The sequence below is a fragment of the Gorilla gorilla genome, chromosome 13, assembly GCF_029281585.2.
Source record: "Gorilla gorilla gorilla isolate KB3781 chromosome 13, NHGRI_mGorGor1-v2.1_pri, whole genome shotgun sequence".
Taxonomy (NCBI): domain Eukaryota; kingdom Metazoa; phylum Chordata; class Mammalia; order Primates; family Hominidae; genus Gorilla; species Gorilla gorilla.
The window spans coordinates 27,856,610-27,872,950 of record NC_073237.2 but is presented as its reverse complement, the minus strand read 5'-3'; the positions used below and the strand labels follow the sequence as shown (position 1 = coordinate 27,872,950).

The 16,341-nt window shown below is 53.2% G+C and overlaps 1 protein-coding gene across 17 annotated transcripts; it reads right to left on the bottom strand.

Moving 5' to 3' along the window:
* Positions 1 to 728: 728 nt before the first annotated feature.
* On the bottom strand, positions 729 to 12,998 carry ATOSB (atos homolog B). 17 transcript variants are annotated; one of them, XM_063696263.1, is made up of 10 exons: positions 12,880 to 12,988; positions 5,193 to 5,336; positions 4,282 to 4,948; positions 3,980 to 4,167; positions 3,442 to 3,500; positions 3,147 to 3,252; positions 2,861 to 3,019; positions 2,550 to 2,618; positions 2,291 to 2,466; positions 729 to 1,983 (listed from the first exon to the last, which is right to left on the bottom strand). In XM_063696263.1, exons 3-10 carry the CDS (start codon positions 4,871 to 4,873, stop codon positions 1,830 to 1,832), a joined length of 1,503 nt encoding a protein of 500 aa, XP_063552333.1. In that variant the 5' UTR covers positions 4,874 to 4,948; positions 5,193 to 5,336; positions 12,880 to 12,988; the 3' UTR covers positions 729 to 1,829. The 17 variants fall into 17 exon arrangements, with proteins under 17 accessions (XP_063552333.1, XP_055207593.1, XP_055207590.1 ...); XM_055351618.1 differs by lacking the exon at positions 12,880 to 12,988 and adding an exon at positions 12,577 to 12,685; XM_055351615.2 differs by lacking the exon at positions 12,880 to 12,988 and adding an exon at positions 12,423 to 12,590.
* Positions 12,999 to 16,341: the final 3,343 nt, after the last annotated feature.

Here is a 16,341-nt window from a genome sequence, read left to right as displayed (position 1 = left end):
AGACACCAAGCACTGAATTCTTCGTCCTCACCCGAGACTCAGTTTGCCCACCAGAGCGTAGAATCGCCCCCATCTGTCACCATAGCGACTAGTGGATTGGAGCTGACTCGTTGCCATGGTTGCCATAGTGATATTCTCTGGTAGTCCTGCTGTGTTGTGCCCAGGACTCCCACTGGGGACTGACCCCAATCCCGTTGCCATGGAAACTGGGCCTAACATTGCCTGGCGATTGGGCCGAGATTTTCCCCTCCCCTCTTTCCTCAAAGACACTGCAGCTCCTTCCCTGTCTTCCCAAGCAAGGTTTGTTATGCCCGGTCTTAAATACAGGGTCCAGCAAACAGACTCAACGTTCAACCTTGTCTGGAGCATGTCACCTTGCCCACATCCCTAATGCTCTGGTAGTCAAGAGACCTCCGTAGTCACCTCCATTTTACATCTGAGGGCACTGAAGTTCTGAGGGGCTAAAGTCATTAATAGAACCAGTATTAGAATCCTGATCTACAATTCAGAGTTCAGCTTCTACGGCTGAACTTTACCCACCAACCCCTCCGAAAGGAGAAAAACCAGGCCCCAGGAATCAGCAGGGACTAGCCTAAGACCTCATGGGCCCAGGCCTGTTGCCTCTCTGGTAGAAAGGGCTGAGTCCCAGCTCCAGGAAGGCCCTCCATCCCCCTTCACACCCTCTCCCCAACAACAACAACAACAACAACAACAAAAGTAGAGCTTAGTTCAAGTTTCCAAACAAGAATTTATTCTTTCTTTTTTGATCTTTTTTTCTAAAAAAAAGTACCAGGTACAATTTTTTCCTGTTTTTGATTTGCTTTGTTTTTTCAAGTTTCAGCAAATGCTTGTTCCCCTCAGCCCAGCCCCAGGAGTTAGGACTGAGGCTGGGTCAGAGTCTGGAGTGGGGAATGGGGTAGTTTGGAACCACATGACTGAGTTTGAGGGGTGCCCCTCACCCCAGCTGAGGTAGGTGGGTCAGAGTCTGGCCAGGTGAGAGGAGGCACCCCAGTGCTTGGCCCTGACTCTGCCCCCTGGACACCTTCTTCAGTCAGGACCCCAAAGCAAGGAGACACAGGTAGGAGGAGAGGGACAACTGGAGTCTGGAGCCCTAGGTGAGGGGTGGTTAACCCCTGTGTGTGTGCATAAATGCACACTCACACACACATACCACACAAAGACAAGCTTGTGCACACACACATACGCATAACTTGGCTTTCAGAGATAGGTCAGAGGGTAGGGAAAGTGAAGGGACTAGGGGAAGGACAGCGGAAGCTGAGTCTTTGGCTACTGACTCAGTCTCTCTGGAATAGCCCCTCTTCCCTCAGCTGAGGGAGAGCAGTTCTCCTCCTGCCCCCACCGCATAAGCCTCTTCAACTCCTGAGGTTGGAGCAATATCTGAGAGTGGGAAGCGGGGAGAAGTGATGCCAATTATCAGGTGTGGGAGGTTACCAAGGCAATCCAATTTGAATAAATTATAAATTAAAAATAAATAAAATAATAAGTGGCCCCTGCCCAGGACAGGGAGGCAACGCTGGCATAACTTGCCTGGGAACGTGAGAAAATCTCAGGGTAGCTCCGGTTCCTCCCTACTACCTAAGCTGGCCTGGGAAACCCAAGGGAGGGGACAGGCACATGGAGTACCCAAAGTAGGGCAGGGTGTAGTAAGAATCAGAAGTTTTAAACACCCAAATAATCCATTTGGGCGTGAGCATGGTGAGGGCTTTAATTCAAGACTGAAGGGTCTCTTGCTGTCTCTCCATATATGTTCTCTAAGATGGAGCAGGATGGGCAGGTCATTAGCCCGCATGGGTTCAGAGTGCTGGCAATCAGGGCAAAGGTGAATAACGTGGATTATGAGGGGCCTCGGTCACAGCCTGCAGTTCGTAGGGGAGCCCTGTGTCCAGCTCCAGGCTCCGGCGGGAAAAAAGCAGGCGGATATCTCCATGCAGGCTTAAGCGGCCTGAGCGGGAGCTCCGGAACCTGGAGGAGGACAATGTGATCAACGTAAGAATCCAGGCTGGGTTCAGTGGCTCATGCCTGTAATTCCAATGCTTTGGGAGACCCAGGTGGGAGGACTGCTTGAGCCCAGGAGTTGGAGACCAGCCTAAGCAACATAGCGAGACCCCATCTCTAAAAATAAATAAATACATACATATATACGTACATACATACATAAAATTTTAAAAATAAACTAAGCAAGAATCCGGACAGTATCGAAGCAAGGAGAGATCCTCTTCAGGGAGGGGATACCTGGGCCTCCCCAGCCATCCCTGGGCCCTCTCCTCACCTGAGGTGCAGCAAGTAGCAGAGGAGGCGGTGGGTGGGGTTAGCATTTCCCTCCTCACCCACAGGCACCAAAAAGAGGCGATGGCGCAGGAAGGTCATGTGGGCAGCAGGCATGTCCGAGAAGTCAAAGGTCACGAGGAACATCTTTACCACAGTCTGGTTGGGGTTAAATAAGGTCTAGGGACAGGACAGTCAAGGTTGGTAGGGCCTGAGGGCTGCTTTCCTCTCTCCCCACTCCCACTCCCTCAGGGCAAACTCACCACTTGGACGGTGCCCACCTTGGGCACGCTGTAACCCTTCCTCCCCAAGGGGTTCAGATCCACGATGCCCTGGAAGGCCAGGGAGCCATCAGTCAAGGTGGGGACTAGGAAAACCCTGGGCCCTAAACACATGTCCCTCTCCACAAGCTCTCACCCTGAACCTTCCCCTGCCCTACACTAGAGTTCTCCTCACCTGGCCCTGACTCACTTCTAGGTGAGGAATAAGTAAGAAATACCTCTTGCCCCCTGGCCCCGCCCCCAAATCCTCATCCTCCTGATGAGCTGACTTTGGGGTTGGAGTCAAGGCATACCAGGAAGGGAGCCGGGGCATTTTGCTCAGAAACATCAAAGAATGTGACAGTGACAGGCAGCGTGACATGCTGGGGGCAGTATGACCCACTAGCTCCAATTTCTGCTGTGAAGCCCTCAATGTGGCCAGATGGTGCAAAACGTCCTCGCAGCAATGACTCCTAGGATTAGGGTAGGGAAAACACATGATGAGAGAGATGCCAATTCTTTTCCTTATCCATCCAAGCCACATTCCACCATCCCACCTCTCCCAGGACCCCAGCAATCACAAACCCCAATGGGAGCTACCTCAAAGTTGCCCAGCAGGGTACGGCTGACAGCAGGGGTAGGAACAGGGGAGGCACTGGGGGGGCTCAGCAGGCCTGGCCCCTTCCGGAGGCTTCGAAGGGGGCTCCTGGTAGAGGAAGGGAAACACAGGGGGTTGGCTTGAGGTATTCTGGGATTCCTGCTTATGCCCTTGGACTCCACCCTCTGCCACTATGTAGGGCTTCTGCCCTGGGGTCCCCTACTCGGATGCTGGAAAGATTACAGACCTCTGCCCCCATTCTCAGGGACAGGGTAGAGGAAAAAGCCGGTCACTTACAGCTTCAGGCGACGGGCTCCTTTCAGCCTCCGCCCCATGGGACCGCAGTCTGTTGGGTCCTACGGAGAGAAATGATTGGGAAAAGAGACAGGGTGAAGGCCATGTATGTTTTGGGGCAGAAGCTCATCACAAACTCTCAAAGGAACACCCTGCCCCCCAGGCCTCCACCTTTACCCACACAAATATCCACTTAAGAGTACATGAAGGACAGGCGCAGTGGCTCACGCCTGTAATCACAACACTTTAGAAGGCCAAGGTGGGTCGATGATTTGAGCTCAGGAGTTCGAGACCAGCTTGGGCAACATGGCGAAACCCCATTTCTACCAAAAATACCAAAAATTAGCTGGGTGCAATGTCATGTGCCTGTGGTCCCAGATACTTGGGAGGCTGAGGTTGGAGGATCGCTTGAGCCTGGGAGGAGGAGGTTGCAGTCAGCTGAGATTGTGCCACTGCACTCCAGCAGTGATGGAGTGAGATCCCATCTCAAAAAAAAAAAAAAAAGTAAAAAAAGAGTAAATGAGGTCCTTTATTGGCTTACCAAAACAGGCTCTTTGGGCCCAGGCAGCAGGTGGCTCCAGAAGGGTGTGGCTTTGGCATCAGAACTGTTGGCAGCAGTAGGATGGCCCAGGGATCCCCGGCGCCTCCGAGGGGCTGGCCCCTCTTCCTCAGAGCTGACATCTGGGGCTTCTCCAGCAGGAAGCAGCCTTCGCTTGGTGGGGCAGGGGCCTGGGGGTCCAGGGCCAGGGGGTGTGTGCTCGGGACTGTGCCCATTGGCAGTGCCAGGGGACTCCCTAGGCCAGAGGCTACCCCCATTGCCCACCCCAGCCACTGGGCTCTTACCCCCTATTTGTGCAAGACTGTGCAAATCAGTGTCAAGTGTGTGCAGCTGGCCTGGAGGGGCTGGCCCTGGGGACTCCCCCAGGGACCCCTGTCCCCCTGGATCTGGGGAGGCCCAGTCTCTGGTGTGCAAAGTATTGCAGGAAGCATTTGATGGGGGGCAGGGGGGACTCCAGGCCCCTGAAGTCCAAGATGAGGTGACACTACTTCTCTGTTCCACAACACAGAGGCCACGGTGGGAGAAATGCTGGCTGGCCACACCTAGTCCCAGCCCCGGTCCCTCTGGGCCCAAGAGCCCCACAGTAGATGGTTCTTCAGGGGGTAGTCCCTCTCTGGCCCCCAGCCCAGGGCCTCTCTTCAGCTCCCGGGGACCCTCAGTGGGTGGGGCTTGTCGTTTCAGGGCCCTATGAGGCTCAGAGGTACCAGCCGGAGGGGAAAAGATGGATACCTGGTAGACCCCGGGGGATGTCGCCCCCCCTGCTGGGCTGTAGCCCATGAGCAGGCCACCCTGGAGGGCCCCCTGTCTGACTGGAGGCTGTGAAGGGCCAGCCTCCGGCTCTGAGGATGGAGACGGCTCCGCCTGCACGTGGCGCATGAAGCCCCCCTTGGGTCAGGGGGGCCCCCCAACACGGCCTTTATGCTGGGCCTGGGCTGGGGGGCCTGGGGACATCTGTGTAAGAGAAGAGAAGAAAAGGTGATCAGGGGAATCAATGAGTCTTCTTCCTTCCAGCTGAGTTTCAGACCCTCTCCTTGCCTAAAGGGGTGACTTTGATGGGTTCCCAAGGATGAATGTGTACAAATCCCTGGATGGACTAATGGAATATAGAGACCACTCTCAGAACTCCTGAGAGGGTGACAGGTTTAGCTCAGGCTTCTTACTGGACACACTTCCCCCCCTTCTCCCTGGTACTTACCCCGATGAAGAGGCCTCAAGCCTAGCTGTGCGTCCCCTCTTCCCAACTGATGCCTCGTGCCCCTAGCTTGCAGTCTGATCCATGCCTGCTGCACTGGCAAGGTGACTGCCACCATTCCGTGCAGCTCCTGAGCTCAGCAGGACCCTGAGGAGAGAAGAACAGACATAAGCCAGGATCACTGGAGCCAGCAGTAAGGCCTGTCACCAATTATAGGCTAATATAGTACACTCCAGGACATCCTTCTCCCATGTGAGAGGCTCTTCAGGAACAGAAAGCGTAGGCTTGGGGTCCAGGGCCCAGATGGCAGAGTTGGGCTACCTAAGGAGTCAAAGAGGCAGGTCTTGGCTCAGTATAATAAGGATATGACAAGTGAGTTGAGGTAGAATAACTACTTGTCAGGGCCACCATTTGAGGACTCCTGCCCTACATGGAGGAAGGGATGAGAGACCCCCAAGATCCAAGAGACCATGCCAGCTGAGAGGTGGCCAGGGGAAGAATTCAGCTCTCTTACTCAAAGCCACCAAACTGCACAACTCCTTCTTATATGTCTATCTCCAAAGGGACAAGTGCCATCCTAGGGCACTAAGGGCAGAGGTCTCACACACAGTTACACCCCATCAGCGGTCCTCAGAGGTACAAACCTCAAGTCAGCTCAGAGCTGGCCCTTCAGCCCTGAACTCCAAATTGCCTCCAGCAGCCTGTCTCTTTAACAAGAGGCAACAAATCTGACCAAAAACAAGAAGGGGAAGGGGAAGGGGTCACTGCCAGAAGGCACTTTCCAGGGCCCTCCCGCAAGGCCCTGCAAACTAGAGATAAGGCCGCAGCAGTCAGTCAGCTGGAAGCAACTAGGGAGTACCTCTCCACGCCCCTCCCCCAGTGCTCACACACCCAACACCAAAACCCCAAACCACTGGTGCATAAGATGGTCTTCACTAACTATTCCAGCCCATACTAGGGTGAGGGGAATGTCAAGTTGAAAGCCAACTGCCCCCAGAGTCAGCCTTCTCTTTTGCTGTCTGACATTCACGGTGCTCTTTCCCCTTCAAGGAGCGCCCTTTGAATGCCTACCCAAGACTTTTCCTCCTTGGATAGGTCAAATGCCATCTCCTCCAGAAAGTCTGCTCTGTCCACCCCAGACCATAAGCATCTCTCCCTTCTCTGAGACCTCACCTATGGCAGTGTTACTACTTCCTGTAAGCTCACTAACAGTTCTGCTCACTCCTGTGGGTAAGGCATCTTCTAGACCGACCATAGAGTTCCTGAGGACAGATCTGTGTCCCACCCCTCCATCCAACCCCAAGTACAGGGGTAAGCACACAGCAGGGCTCAAAAAAAGTAGAATGCAATCCCAGACATCTGGGCAGCAGTCCTGACAGTGGAGAGAAAAATTACCCAGATGAGAGAAGCAGAGAGATTAATTGTACAAGGGAGAATCAGGAACAGAGGTGGGGGTGGGGAGCAGGCAGAAAGGAGAGATTTGTACCCAGGGACTGAAAAGCTGTCCTACACCCATCATTGTACCCCACTATCCCATTTCACCAAATTCTCCTAAGAATTGGGATCCCTAAGAAAATCCTGGTTCCCTGTGGTGGGCGGGATGGCTGGAAAGGGCAGAACACCAATGGCAACCTGCACTATCCTACCTGCAACCAACCTTGTCAGAAGGTACAGCCTGCACTAATTTCTACCCTTCTTTCCTCCACCCAAGCCACACAGATTCAGGAGGGGCCTTTTCCCTAGCACCACCACTTCCAGGTCATCCCAGTTGCCCTCTTGACCCCTTGCCCTGGGGAAGCCAGGGGATGACATGATGCCCTATTTGACCCCAGCATACCTGGCATCTGCTCATTAACCCCAGAGCCCTCTCAGTTCCCACCCTGTCAACAAGACGCTCTTATATTCACTCCCCTGCCACCCAGCCAGTCTGGCTCTAGACCATGGCTTCAAGCTGACTCATGGGACAGGACTGCAGGGGAGGGGGGCAGGGCAGAGTAGGCCAAGCCTCACTCTTCGTTCAGGGGGTGGGCAGCAGCTGGCATCAAACAGCTGTGCCAGGCTGTGGCTGGCAAGGACTACAGCTCCCAACATGCTGAGGGAGCAAGGCCAGCAAAAACAACAAGTCCCAGAATACGTCTGTACCTTTAGACACTTTTGAGGCCTGGGGGGTGGGTGAGGTGGGTATTGGTATAGGTATCAGCTTCGAGGCTCATTCTCCCCTTCCCTTCAGTATTAAAGATTTCCATTTCTACCATGATCAAGGAGAGTGACAGGATGAATTCCTATCCATGTGCTTTCCACCCTCATCCTATGCAAAGAGAACTGCTGCCAGCTGCTCTCTATTTTGTCCCTACATACATCCACACAAGCTAGGGGGGCTGTTCCCACGGACCACCACTGTGGGTAGGAAGGTCGACCTCTTTCTTCTCTCTTACCAACCCCTCGGCCCCCAGCCTAGAGCCCTCTATCTTCAGAGGGGAGAGAGCAGACCTTAGCAGCCTCTCTAAACTAAGCCAGGCAGACTCACCTGACTCCTGGACTCCTTGTTCTGGACGATCCCTTACCCCCTGCCCAGCCTCCCAGGTCCCTTCTCACTCCTCTCCTCCCCACAGCCTGGGACAGGCCCCATACTATACTGGAGCTTCGGAGATTTGCTCTTTCCCTCTAGCACACTCACCCCGCTCCCAAATTGGCTCCGCGGAGGTGGCCGCTGCTCCGGGCCCTTCCGTCCCGTCCCGTCCCGGTCCCTCCCCTTGGATCCCCGGTCCTCCCTGCCACGGGCCCCCAACCCAGACAAAGGGTGGCTCAGGCTGAGCCCTGCTCTGCTAGGCTCTTCGCTGTTCAGCTTCGTGTGCAACACTAGCGGGCCCTGGCGCCCGCAGCCCCCCAGACGCTGCCGCGCCCCTCCCTGCGACGGTCCCTCCCCGGGGCCGCCCCGGCTCCGCGCCGCCGACTCCGCTGCCCCTCTGACTCACAGGCCATTTCCTACCAGCTGATGGGGCCGCCCGCCCCGCCCAGCGCCCCACCACCCGCGCCGCGGCGGCCAAGGCCGCCACGCCCCCCTCAGGCTACGCCCTCCCTGGAAAGCGACCATGCTCATTGGTCCATAGGAAGCCAGCCTCCCCGCGACCTCAAGTGCGAGGCACGCCCCCTCCAAGAGGCACACGCCTATTGGTCCATAAGGGGGTAGGCCTACCCAAGGTCGCTCCGCCCTTCTCCTTAACCCGACAGCTGCCGGAGTCCAAAGCAACACCCTGCCCTGCCATTTAACCCTTTCAAAGGCGTAGGCCTTCCACATCTTACCCCTCCACCCTACTCCCCTGCCCTTCTTCCTTCCAGTACGATTAATAGGAAGCCCGAGGGCTTTAAAGATACGGTTTGACAACCCTCAAAGTCTGCCTGCTGTCTATACCAGACCTCAGACCCCAAATACCTCACTCCCATTTGTCTTTCCCCACCTTCCAAACCAAAGCTTCAGAGCTGGAGAACTAGTGAAGCCCAGGAAGCTTCCTCCATGCCAGAGAAGAAAAAGGCCTGAGGTGGGACCCTATCTCCTTCCATGCTAAGAAGTGGTACTTTTCCCTCTCTTACTCTTAAATTCATGTTCTTTTGCCTTCTTTAGAGGAGCCCCACAGATTCCTAAGATAGGGATACATTTTAATTTCAGGGACCAGCATTATTCTTTGTGCCTCTGAACTCCCTTTCTGAGATCAGCCTGTCCTATCCCTTCTGCCGGCACTCTTTCTACTCACAGGCCCATGTTCAAGGAGACAGAGCATACAGGGAAGTGGGATAGGAGAGCTTCTGCCCAGAATGGGGGAAATGAGCCCAACTCTTGTGATGGAACTCAACCCCATGACTCACAGCTCCCTCAAAACTATCCACCCTCCCACTGAGTCACTGGGCCCCAGCCCAGTTCAGACCCAGTCAAATCAAATGGCAGCAGAACCGGCATCCCTAACCCTTGTCCTCCTATTCTTTAAATGACCAGGATGGAAACCTTTGCAAGGATTGAGCATTCAAAGACACTTTCTAGAGGGTACTCTAGAGGTAAACTAAGAAAATCAATAGTCCTGTCTACCCTGTCCTCTGCACTTGTCAGCAAGTCGGACAATTTGAGACTTAGGAGGCTTTTTCTCCCGGTCCTTCACAGAAGCAGGAGGCAAACACCAGAGCCAAAGAGGGAAAGTCCATTCTTCTACAGTTCAGAGGCCACAGAGAGCCCAAGGTCCTTGTTTCTGCCTTGCCTGTGCTGTGGACCCCCCAGGGCCCTGAGGTTATATCACTAGATAGTAAAAAGAGGCTCCTTCCTCTTCCCCCTAGTCCCTCAGTCCTAGACTTGGGAGACACAAGCAAGTAACAGTCCCTCTAAGCTCCCTTCTCCTTACCTCACCCTAGACCACCCTTTTCAAGAGGAAAACTCTGAATAAGAACCCAGTTCCCTTGGGCTGACTTCCTTGCTGGTTCCCTAGTGTAAGGAACAGGATTAAGGAAATTTTCAACGCTCCTGTCAAAATTACAGTGTATCAATGTAAGAGCCTACTTGCCTTAATAAAAACTTACTAGGAAAACAGAGACATAGAACACTGTAGGAAAAAAATAATCCCTTAGCAACCCCACCTTATTCTATCTTTCTGCCACTACCATAGGCCAGGCCTTGGTTACCTACAAAGGTCAGAGGACAATAGTTCAGGGTGAAGGATCAAAGATGTTCCAGGCGTCAGTGTACCCTGGGAAAGCAGCAGGGTACAACCAAGAGGACTTACCACCAGCTACGGTGGCTCACGCCTGTAATCCCAGCACTTTGGGAGGCCAAAGTGGGCGGATCACAAGCTCAGGAGTTCGAGACCAGCCTGACTAACATGGTGAAACCCCGTCTCTACTAAAAATACAAAAATTAGCTGAGTGTGGTGGCGCGCACCTGTAATCCCAGCTACTCAGGAGGCTGAGGCAGGAGAATCACTTGAACCCAGGAGGTGGAGGTTGCAGTGAGCCAAGATCGCACCACTGCACTCCAGCCTGGGCGACAGAGTGAGTGAGACTCCATCTCAAAAATAAATAAATAAATAAATAAATAAATAAATAAATAAAGAGGCCTTACCTTCCTGCCCTAAATTTACCCTGCTTTATTTATGTTTTTTTATATAGCGGTTATCACTACTTGACTTCTCCCTCCCCCTCCACATTTCTTTCTCCCCTTAATAGAATGGAAGCTCCATGAGAGCAGCAACTTTGTTTCGTTCGTGCTCATATTCCCAGAGCCAACATTAGTCCCTGGCAATGTTCAATAAACATTGACTGAAGAAAACAACAGGCCCTGGACTGAGTGAACAGCAATCCGGCGATCTGGATCCTATCTTCTGCCCTTTCACTGTGACATCTGGGGAATCACAGTCTCTTTAGCCATAAATTTCCAAACCTGTAAAATGAGGTGTTTGTATAAACAATGACTGCTGAGGGCCTCTGCAGCTCTACAATTCTAATAACTGTTGTTCACTCATATCCATATCAGAGGATAGCTCCAGGCATTCGAATGCTCTGCTGCCTGTACCAAAGCAGAAAGGCTATATCCTCCAGTCTCAGCACAGCAAACTGATGCCCTTTCTCTTCATGCCCCACCCACTCACGCAAACCGCCCCAGTCCTGAGGAAGCTGGAGAGTCTGCCCTAGGCCCGCCCTCTCTGAGAGACTGTCTGGGAAGCAGTGTTGCCATAGCAATCAGCTCCTCCTCAAAAGGCTTCAGCCTGCCCTTTTTTACCCAACCCTACCCCAGGGCTTTGTCTGTCCTCAGCAGACCCACCCCCCTCCCCAGCCAGTCTCTCAGCTCCTGGGTGGTTGTGTGAGGAGGCTGGCTTGGGGCCCCTTTTAGCAACACTGTCACACTCATTCAGCCACTGTGTGGAACTCAAGCCTTTCCCACCCTCTCCCAGCCAGCCCAGGGGCAAAAAGAACTCTAGCACTCCATCAAATCCCCTCAGGGAAGCAGAGGAGCCCTCAAAAGAACTAGGTCCTAGTCTGTTCTGATAGTGCTTCCAAGCCTGGAGTGTGGGGAGCCACTCCCTCTTCCTCCCCTAGCTGTGGCTGGAACCTCACAACCCTTACTGGGTTCAGCTTACAGTCGTGGCCCACCTCTCAAAACAGACAGAAGACCCTCAATACTCCTCACCACTTCCCCCCTCCCACAGAAGCCCTAGCGTTCCCCACCCAGAAGGATAAGGGTGGGGAAAATCTGTTTGTGGCAAGTGGTTAAATGTGGGTACCAGTCACTTGGGGGTCTATGCGAGAGACCTGGGTGGTAGTGGTGGGGGTGGGATCTGAGCCCTGCCGCTGGTTACCAGGGTCTCTGGTCATTGATAACGAAGTACCGGGCAGGGCACAGCTCCTAGATGGGCAAGGGCCAGGCCAGGCCAGGCCCTGGGGCAAGGAAGGAAGTGGGAAATGAGCACACCCAGAGCATAAGGGCAGGGCAGGGCGGGGGAGGGGGGAGACGGAGACCAAGGCCGGCTCTGGGAGGAACAGGAACTAGGATGGGGGGTTGACAGGAACCCAGCGGGGGAAGGGTCCCCCGGGACCTCAGCTTAGGGAAGAAACCCCAGTCTCAGCTGGACAGATCCAAAATAGACTGAGGAGACATTCACACAAGCCCTAGTGACAAGCAGGGTCTGACTCCTCTCTGAGTGCCCAGGCCAGAAGGCGGAGTTAAAAGCTGAGCAGACAGGAGTGCAATAGATTGGCCTCTTCACCCCACTAACCCCAACACCCTTGCTCTTAGAACCCAGAACACAAGTGTCTTCCTGGAGTTACTACAATGCCCTAAACTGTTACTTTGTCAAAGTACTGGAGGTTCTGTTCTCCCGCCTCAAGTTGGGCCTACAACCCCTTCCCCTAGATAGTGCCCGCAGACCCTCCGACACCGCTACACTCCTTCTCCATTAAACAGCCCCCCCTTCCTTCAAAGCGCCTCCATGTCCCCTGCCCCTCGTGTACCTCCTCCAACCCCCCACGTCAGACAGAGACAGCCCCCTCACAGTGTACCTCGCAACCCCCCCACAACAAAGCGCTCCCGCCCTTCCCCCATAGAGGCCTCTGGAGAATGCACCTTGTTGCCCACACATTGAGTCCCCAACTGCTCCCGCGACTTCGTATCTTCCCTCAACACACAGCAGTCTCCAGATCGTCTGCAAAGCGCACCCCCATCCGCGTCCCTTCTTCCACGCTCACCCTGCCCCACACCTGTAGTTCCGTGGGTCCCGTTGCACTTGGGGACGTGGTAGTGGTTGGGGCAGTTACTGAGCAGCCCTAGCTGTAGCCTCCGCCTGCATACCTCGCCCCTTCAGTCCGAGCCCCGCCCCCGCAACGCCCGGGCCCACCCTCTCCCTTGTCCCACCTTCCACCTTCTGCGGACTTGTCCCTTTCCTCGTTTAATTTCTCGAGCTCCTCCCCGGTAGCCCGGGCCCCGCCCCCTTCTGACCTCGCACCTCCTTCGCGTTTTCTTTGCATTTCCCCAGGATCCTCAGCTTTTCCCAGGCCCCACCCACGATCCCCGCCTCCTCTCGGTCTCTCCGCCTTTCACCAGGACCCGCCCCCTCGGATTCCAGCCTGGCAGAAGTCGCGCCAGGACCCTTCCACCACGATCCCCCTCCCATCTCAGAGCCCCTCCTCCTTCCGCCCCTTCTCCCTCAAGCCTCACCCGGGCGGTCGCACTCCAACCAGGATCCGCTGGCTCTGATTGGCGGTGGCGGCCCCAATAGAGGAAGGAGGAGACAAAGTGATGGCCGCAGGTCGCCTGAGGTCCCACCCCGGCCACGTGCGGCTTCTGTGATGACAAGTCTAGAGGGGCGGGGCCTCGGCCGGCAGGCTGCTAGCCTGAGCGGAGCGGATCAGGGCAGAGGTGGGGAGATGGAGCCAGGGCCAAAGCCACCAGCCTGAGGGCTCTGAGCCGGGTTGGGGCTATCTCGCTGCTTTCGCACCGGTGTGAGCTGCCGCCGGAACTCGAACCTCTTTGTAGGGATGTCTGGGTGGGCGCGTGCATTTGCACTAATAGGGGAGGTCCGTAGGGATTGCAAGGTAGTGCAAGGAATCTCAGGGGTCTGTGAAAATGAGGGAATCTGGGCGGTGGGGTTCAGGTCTGCGAGGTTGAGCAGTTTCTGAAGCCTACGCTGTGCAGGCGGGTGTGGGTTCTGGGATGGCATGGACAGTAGGAGTCAGATCTGTACCTACTGAGGCAGGTCAACGAGATCTGTGAATTTTACGAGATGAGTGTTGATATGGAGTTAGGAGGGCCTGCAATTGCTGGAGAAAAGTGAGGCCTTTCCCTTGTACAGGTGTCTAATGAACTGCATGACAGTTACATATGTTCTGCAATTTAAGCGGCGCCCTCTCCAACCTCTCCCCAGGAGATACAATAAGGGAGGGCGACGCTTCCCAGACACCGGTAGATGGCAGCACAGGACACTTGCAGAACTGCGACAGCCCAGCTCAGCGCCAATCTGTGGCCTCTCCGAGGAGCGGACCGTTTGGGTCTGGTTTGATCAAGTTCTACAAAAGTCACATTCTTTTTTATTTTTTTTGAGACGGCGTCTCGCTCTTTCGCCCAAACTGGAGTGCAGTGGTGCGATCTCGGCTCACTGCAACCTCCTCCTACTGGGTTCAAGCAATTCTCCTGCCTCAGCCTTCAGAGTAGCTGGGATTACAGGCGCGCGCCACCAGGCCGGGCTAATTTTCGTATTTTTGGTAGAGACAGGTTTCACCATGTTGGCCAGGCTGGTCTCAAATTCCTGACCTCAAGCGATCCGCCCGCCTCGGCTGCCCAAAGTGCTGGGATTACTGGCGTGAGCCACAGCACCCGGCCAAATCTCAGATTCTTTAGGCTCTGTGACTTTGTCAGTAGTTAACTTAAACTGGTTTACTCAACGTCAGTGGTGTGGAAGCGCAAAAAAAAGAAAGAAAAAAGTATTTTCTCTGGCCATAAGGAACTTATTATTTAGACAGTGATACAAATGCCTACATAATCCCAGAAGGGTAAACTAAGAAAGGTTTTGTGTAGTGGGAAAACCACAGAGTTTGAAGTCATCTAAACTTATTCAACTTCAACTTCAAACTTCAACTTATGGGTTCAACTTATGAGTTTGTCTCATACCTTTGAGTATTTACTAGCTGTATAGATTTAGGTAATTACTTGACTTTAAAAAAAATTAATTTTAGAACAATTTTAGATTTACAGAAAACTTGTAAAAATAGTGCAGAGAGTTTTCATATATACCCTACACCTAGTTTCTCCCATTATTAACATCTTTCCTTATATGGTTCATTTATTACAATTAATAAGCCAATATTGATACATTAACAATAACTAAAACCCACACTTCATTCTGATTTTCTTTTTGTTTTTTTGAGACGGAGTTGTCGCTGTTTCACCCAGGCTGGAGTGCAGTGGCAAGATCTCGGCTCACTGTAACCTCCACCTTCCGGTTTCAAGAGATTCTCCTGCCTCAGCCTCCCGAGTAGCTGGGATTACAGGCATGTGCCACCACGCCTGGCTAATTTTGTATTTTTAGTAGAGATAGGGTTTCTCCATGTTGGTCAGGCTGGTCTCGAACTCCCGACCTCAGGTGATCCACCCGCCTCGGCCTTTCAAAGTGTTGGAATTACAGGTGTGAGCCACCGCACCCGGCCTATTCTGATTTTCTTAGTTTTTGCCTTATGTCCTTTTTCTGTGCCAAAATCTAACCCAAGCTGGAACATTACATTTAGACATCATGTCTCCTTTGGCTCCTCTTGGCTGTGACAGTTTCTCAAACTTCCTTGTTTTTGATGACCTTAACAGTTTTTGTTTTGTTTTGAGACAGAGTCTTGCTCTTTCGCCCAGGCTGGAGTGCAGTGGCACGATCTTGGCTCCCTGCAATCTCTGCCTCCTGGGTTCAAGCGATTTTCCCGCCTCAGCCTCCTGAGTAGATGGGACTACAGGTGCATGCCACCACGCCGGGCTAATTTTTGTATTTGTAGTAGAGACAAGGTTTCACCATGTTGCCCTGGATGGTCTTGATCTCCTGACGTTGTGACCCACCCGCCTCAGCCTCCCAAACTGTTGGGATTACAGGCATGAGCCACTGTGCCAGGCCGTTTTTTGTTTTTTTTTTTTGGTTGTTGTTGTTTTGTTTTGTTTTTGAGACAGAGTTTTGCTCTTGTTGCCCAGGCTGGAGTGCAATGGCACAATCTTGGCTCACTGCAACCTCCGCCTCCTGGGTTCAAGCGATTCTCCTGCCTCAGCCTTCTGAGTACCTGGGATTACAGGTATGTGCCACCACGCCTGGCTAATTTTGTATTTTTTGTAGAGACGAGGGTTTCTCCATGTTGGTCATGGCTGATCTCGAACTCCCAACCTCAGGTGATCCACCCGCCTTGGCCTTCCAAAGTGCTGGGATTACAGGCGTGAGCCACCGCTCCTGGTCTAGTTTTGTTTTTTAAGAGACAGGATCTCATTCTGTCACCCAGGCTGAAGTGCAGTGGTGCAATCATAGCCCTCGTAACTTTGAGCTCCTGGGCTCAAGGGATACTCCTGCCTCAGCCTCCAGAGTAGCTAGGACTACAAACACATGCTACCAAAAAAGAAAAAAAAATTTAAATTTTTTATTTTTTTTAAATTTTTTATTATATTTTATTTTATTTGAGACAGAGTCTCGCTCTGTCACTCAGGCTGGAGTACAATGGTGTGATCTCAGCTCATTGCAACCTCTGCCTCCCAGGTTCAAGTGATTCTCCTGCCTCAGCCTCCTGAGTAGTGGGATTACAGGCGTAATCACACCTGGCTAATTAATTTTTGTATATTTAGTAGAGACAGAGTTTTACCATATTGGCCAGACTCTCAAACTCCTGTCCTCAAGTGATCCGCCTACCTCGGCCTCCCAAAGTGCTGGGATTATAGGCGTGAGCCACCAGCGCCTGGCCTTTAATCTTCTATTGTAGAGATAGGGCTTGCTAGGTTGCCCATACTGGTCTACAACTCCTGGCCTCAAGTTTTCCTCCTGCCTCAGCTTCCCAAAGTGCTGGGATTTCAAGTGTGAGCCAGAGCACCTGGCATCATATTGCAGTCTTTAAAAAAAAACAACAACAACAGTGGTAGCTAAGCAGTCTGAGTCTTTATTTTTCTACA

Excerpts from the sequence above, each read along its gene's own strand:
- ATOSB (XM_055351614.2), bottom strand. The coding sequence starts at position 4,873 with ATGCGCCACGTGCAGGCGGAGCCGTCTCCATCCTCAGAGCCGGAGGCT. Across the intron at positions 3,501-3,979 it reads GGCCCAAAGAGCCTGTTTTG|GACCCAACAGACTGCGGTCC; the intron begins GTAAGCCAATAA and ends TTCTCTCCGTAG. Across the intron at positions 2,619-2,860 it reads ATGCCCCGGCTCCCTTCCTG|GGCATCGTGGATCTGAACCC; the intron begins GTATGCCTTGAC and ends CTGGCCTTCCAG.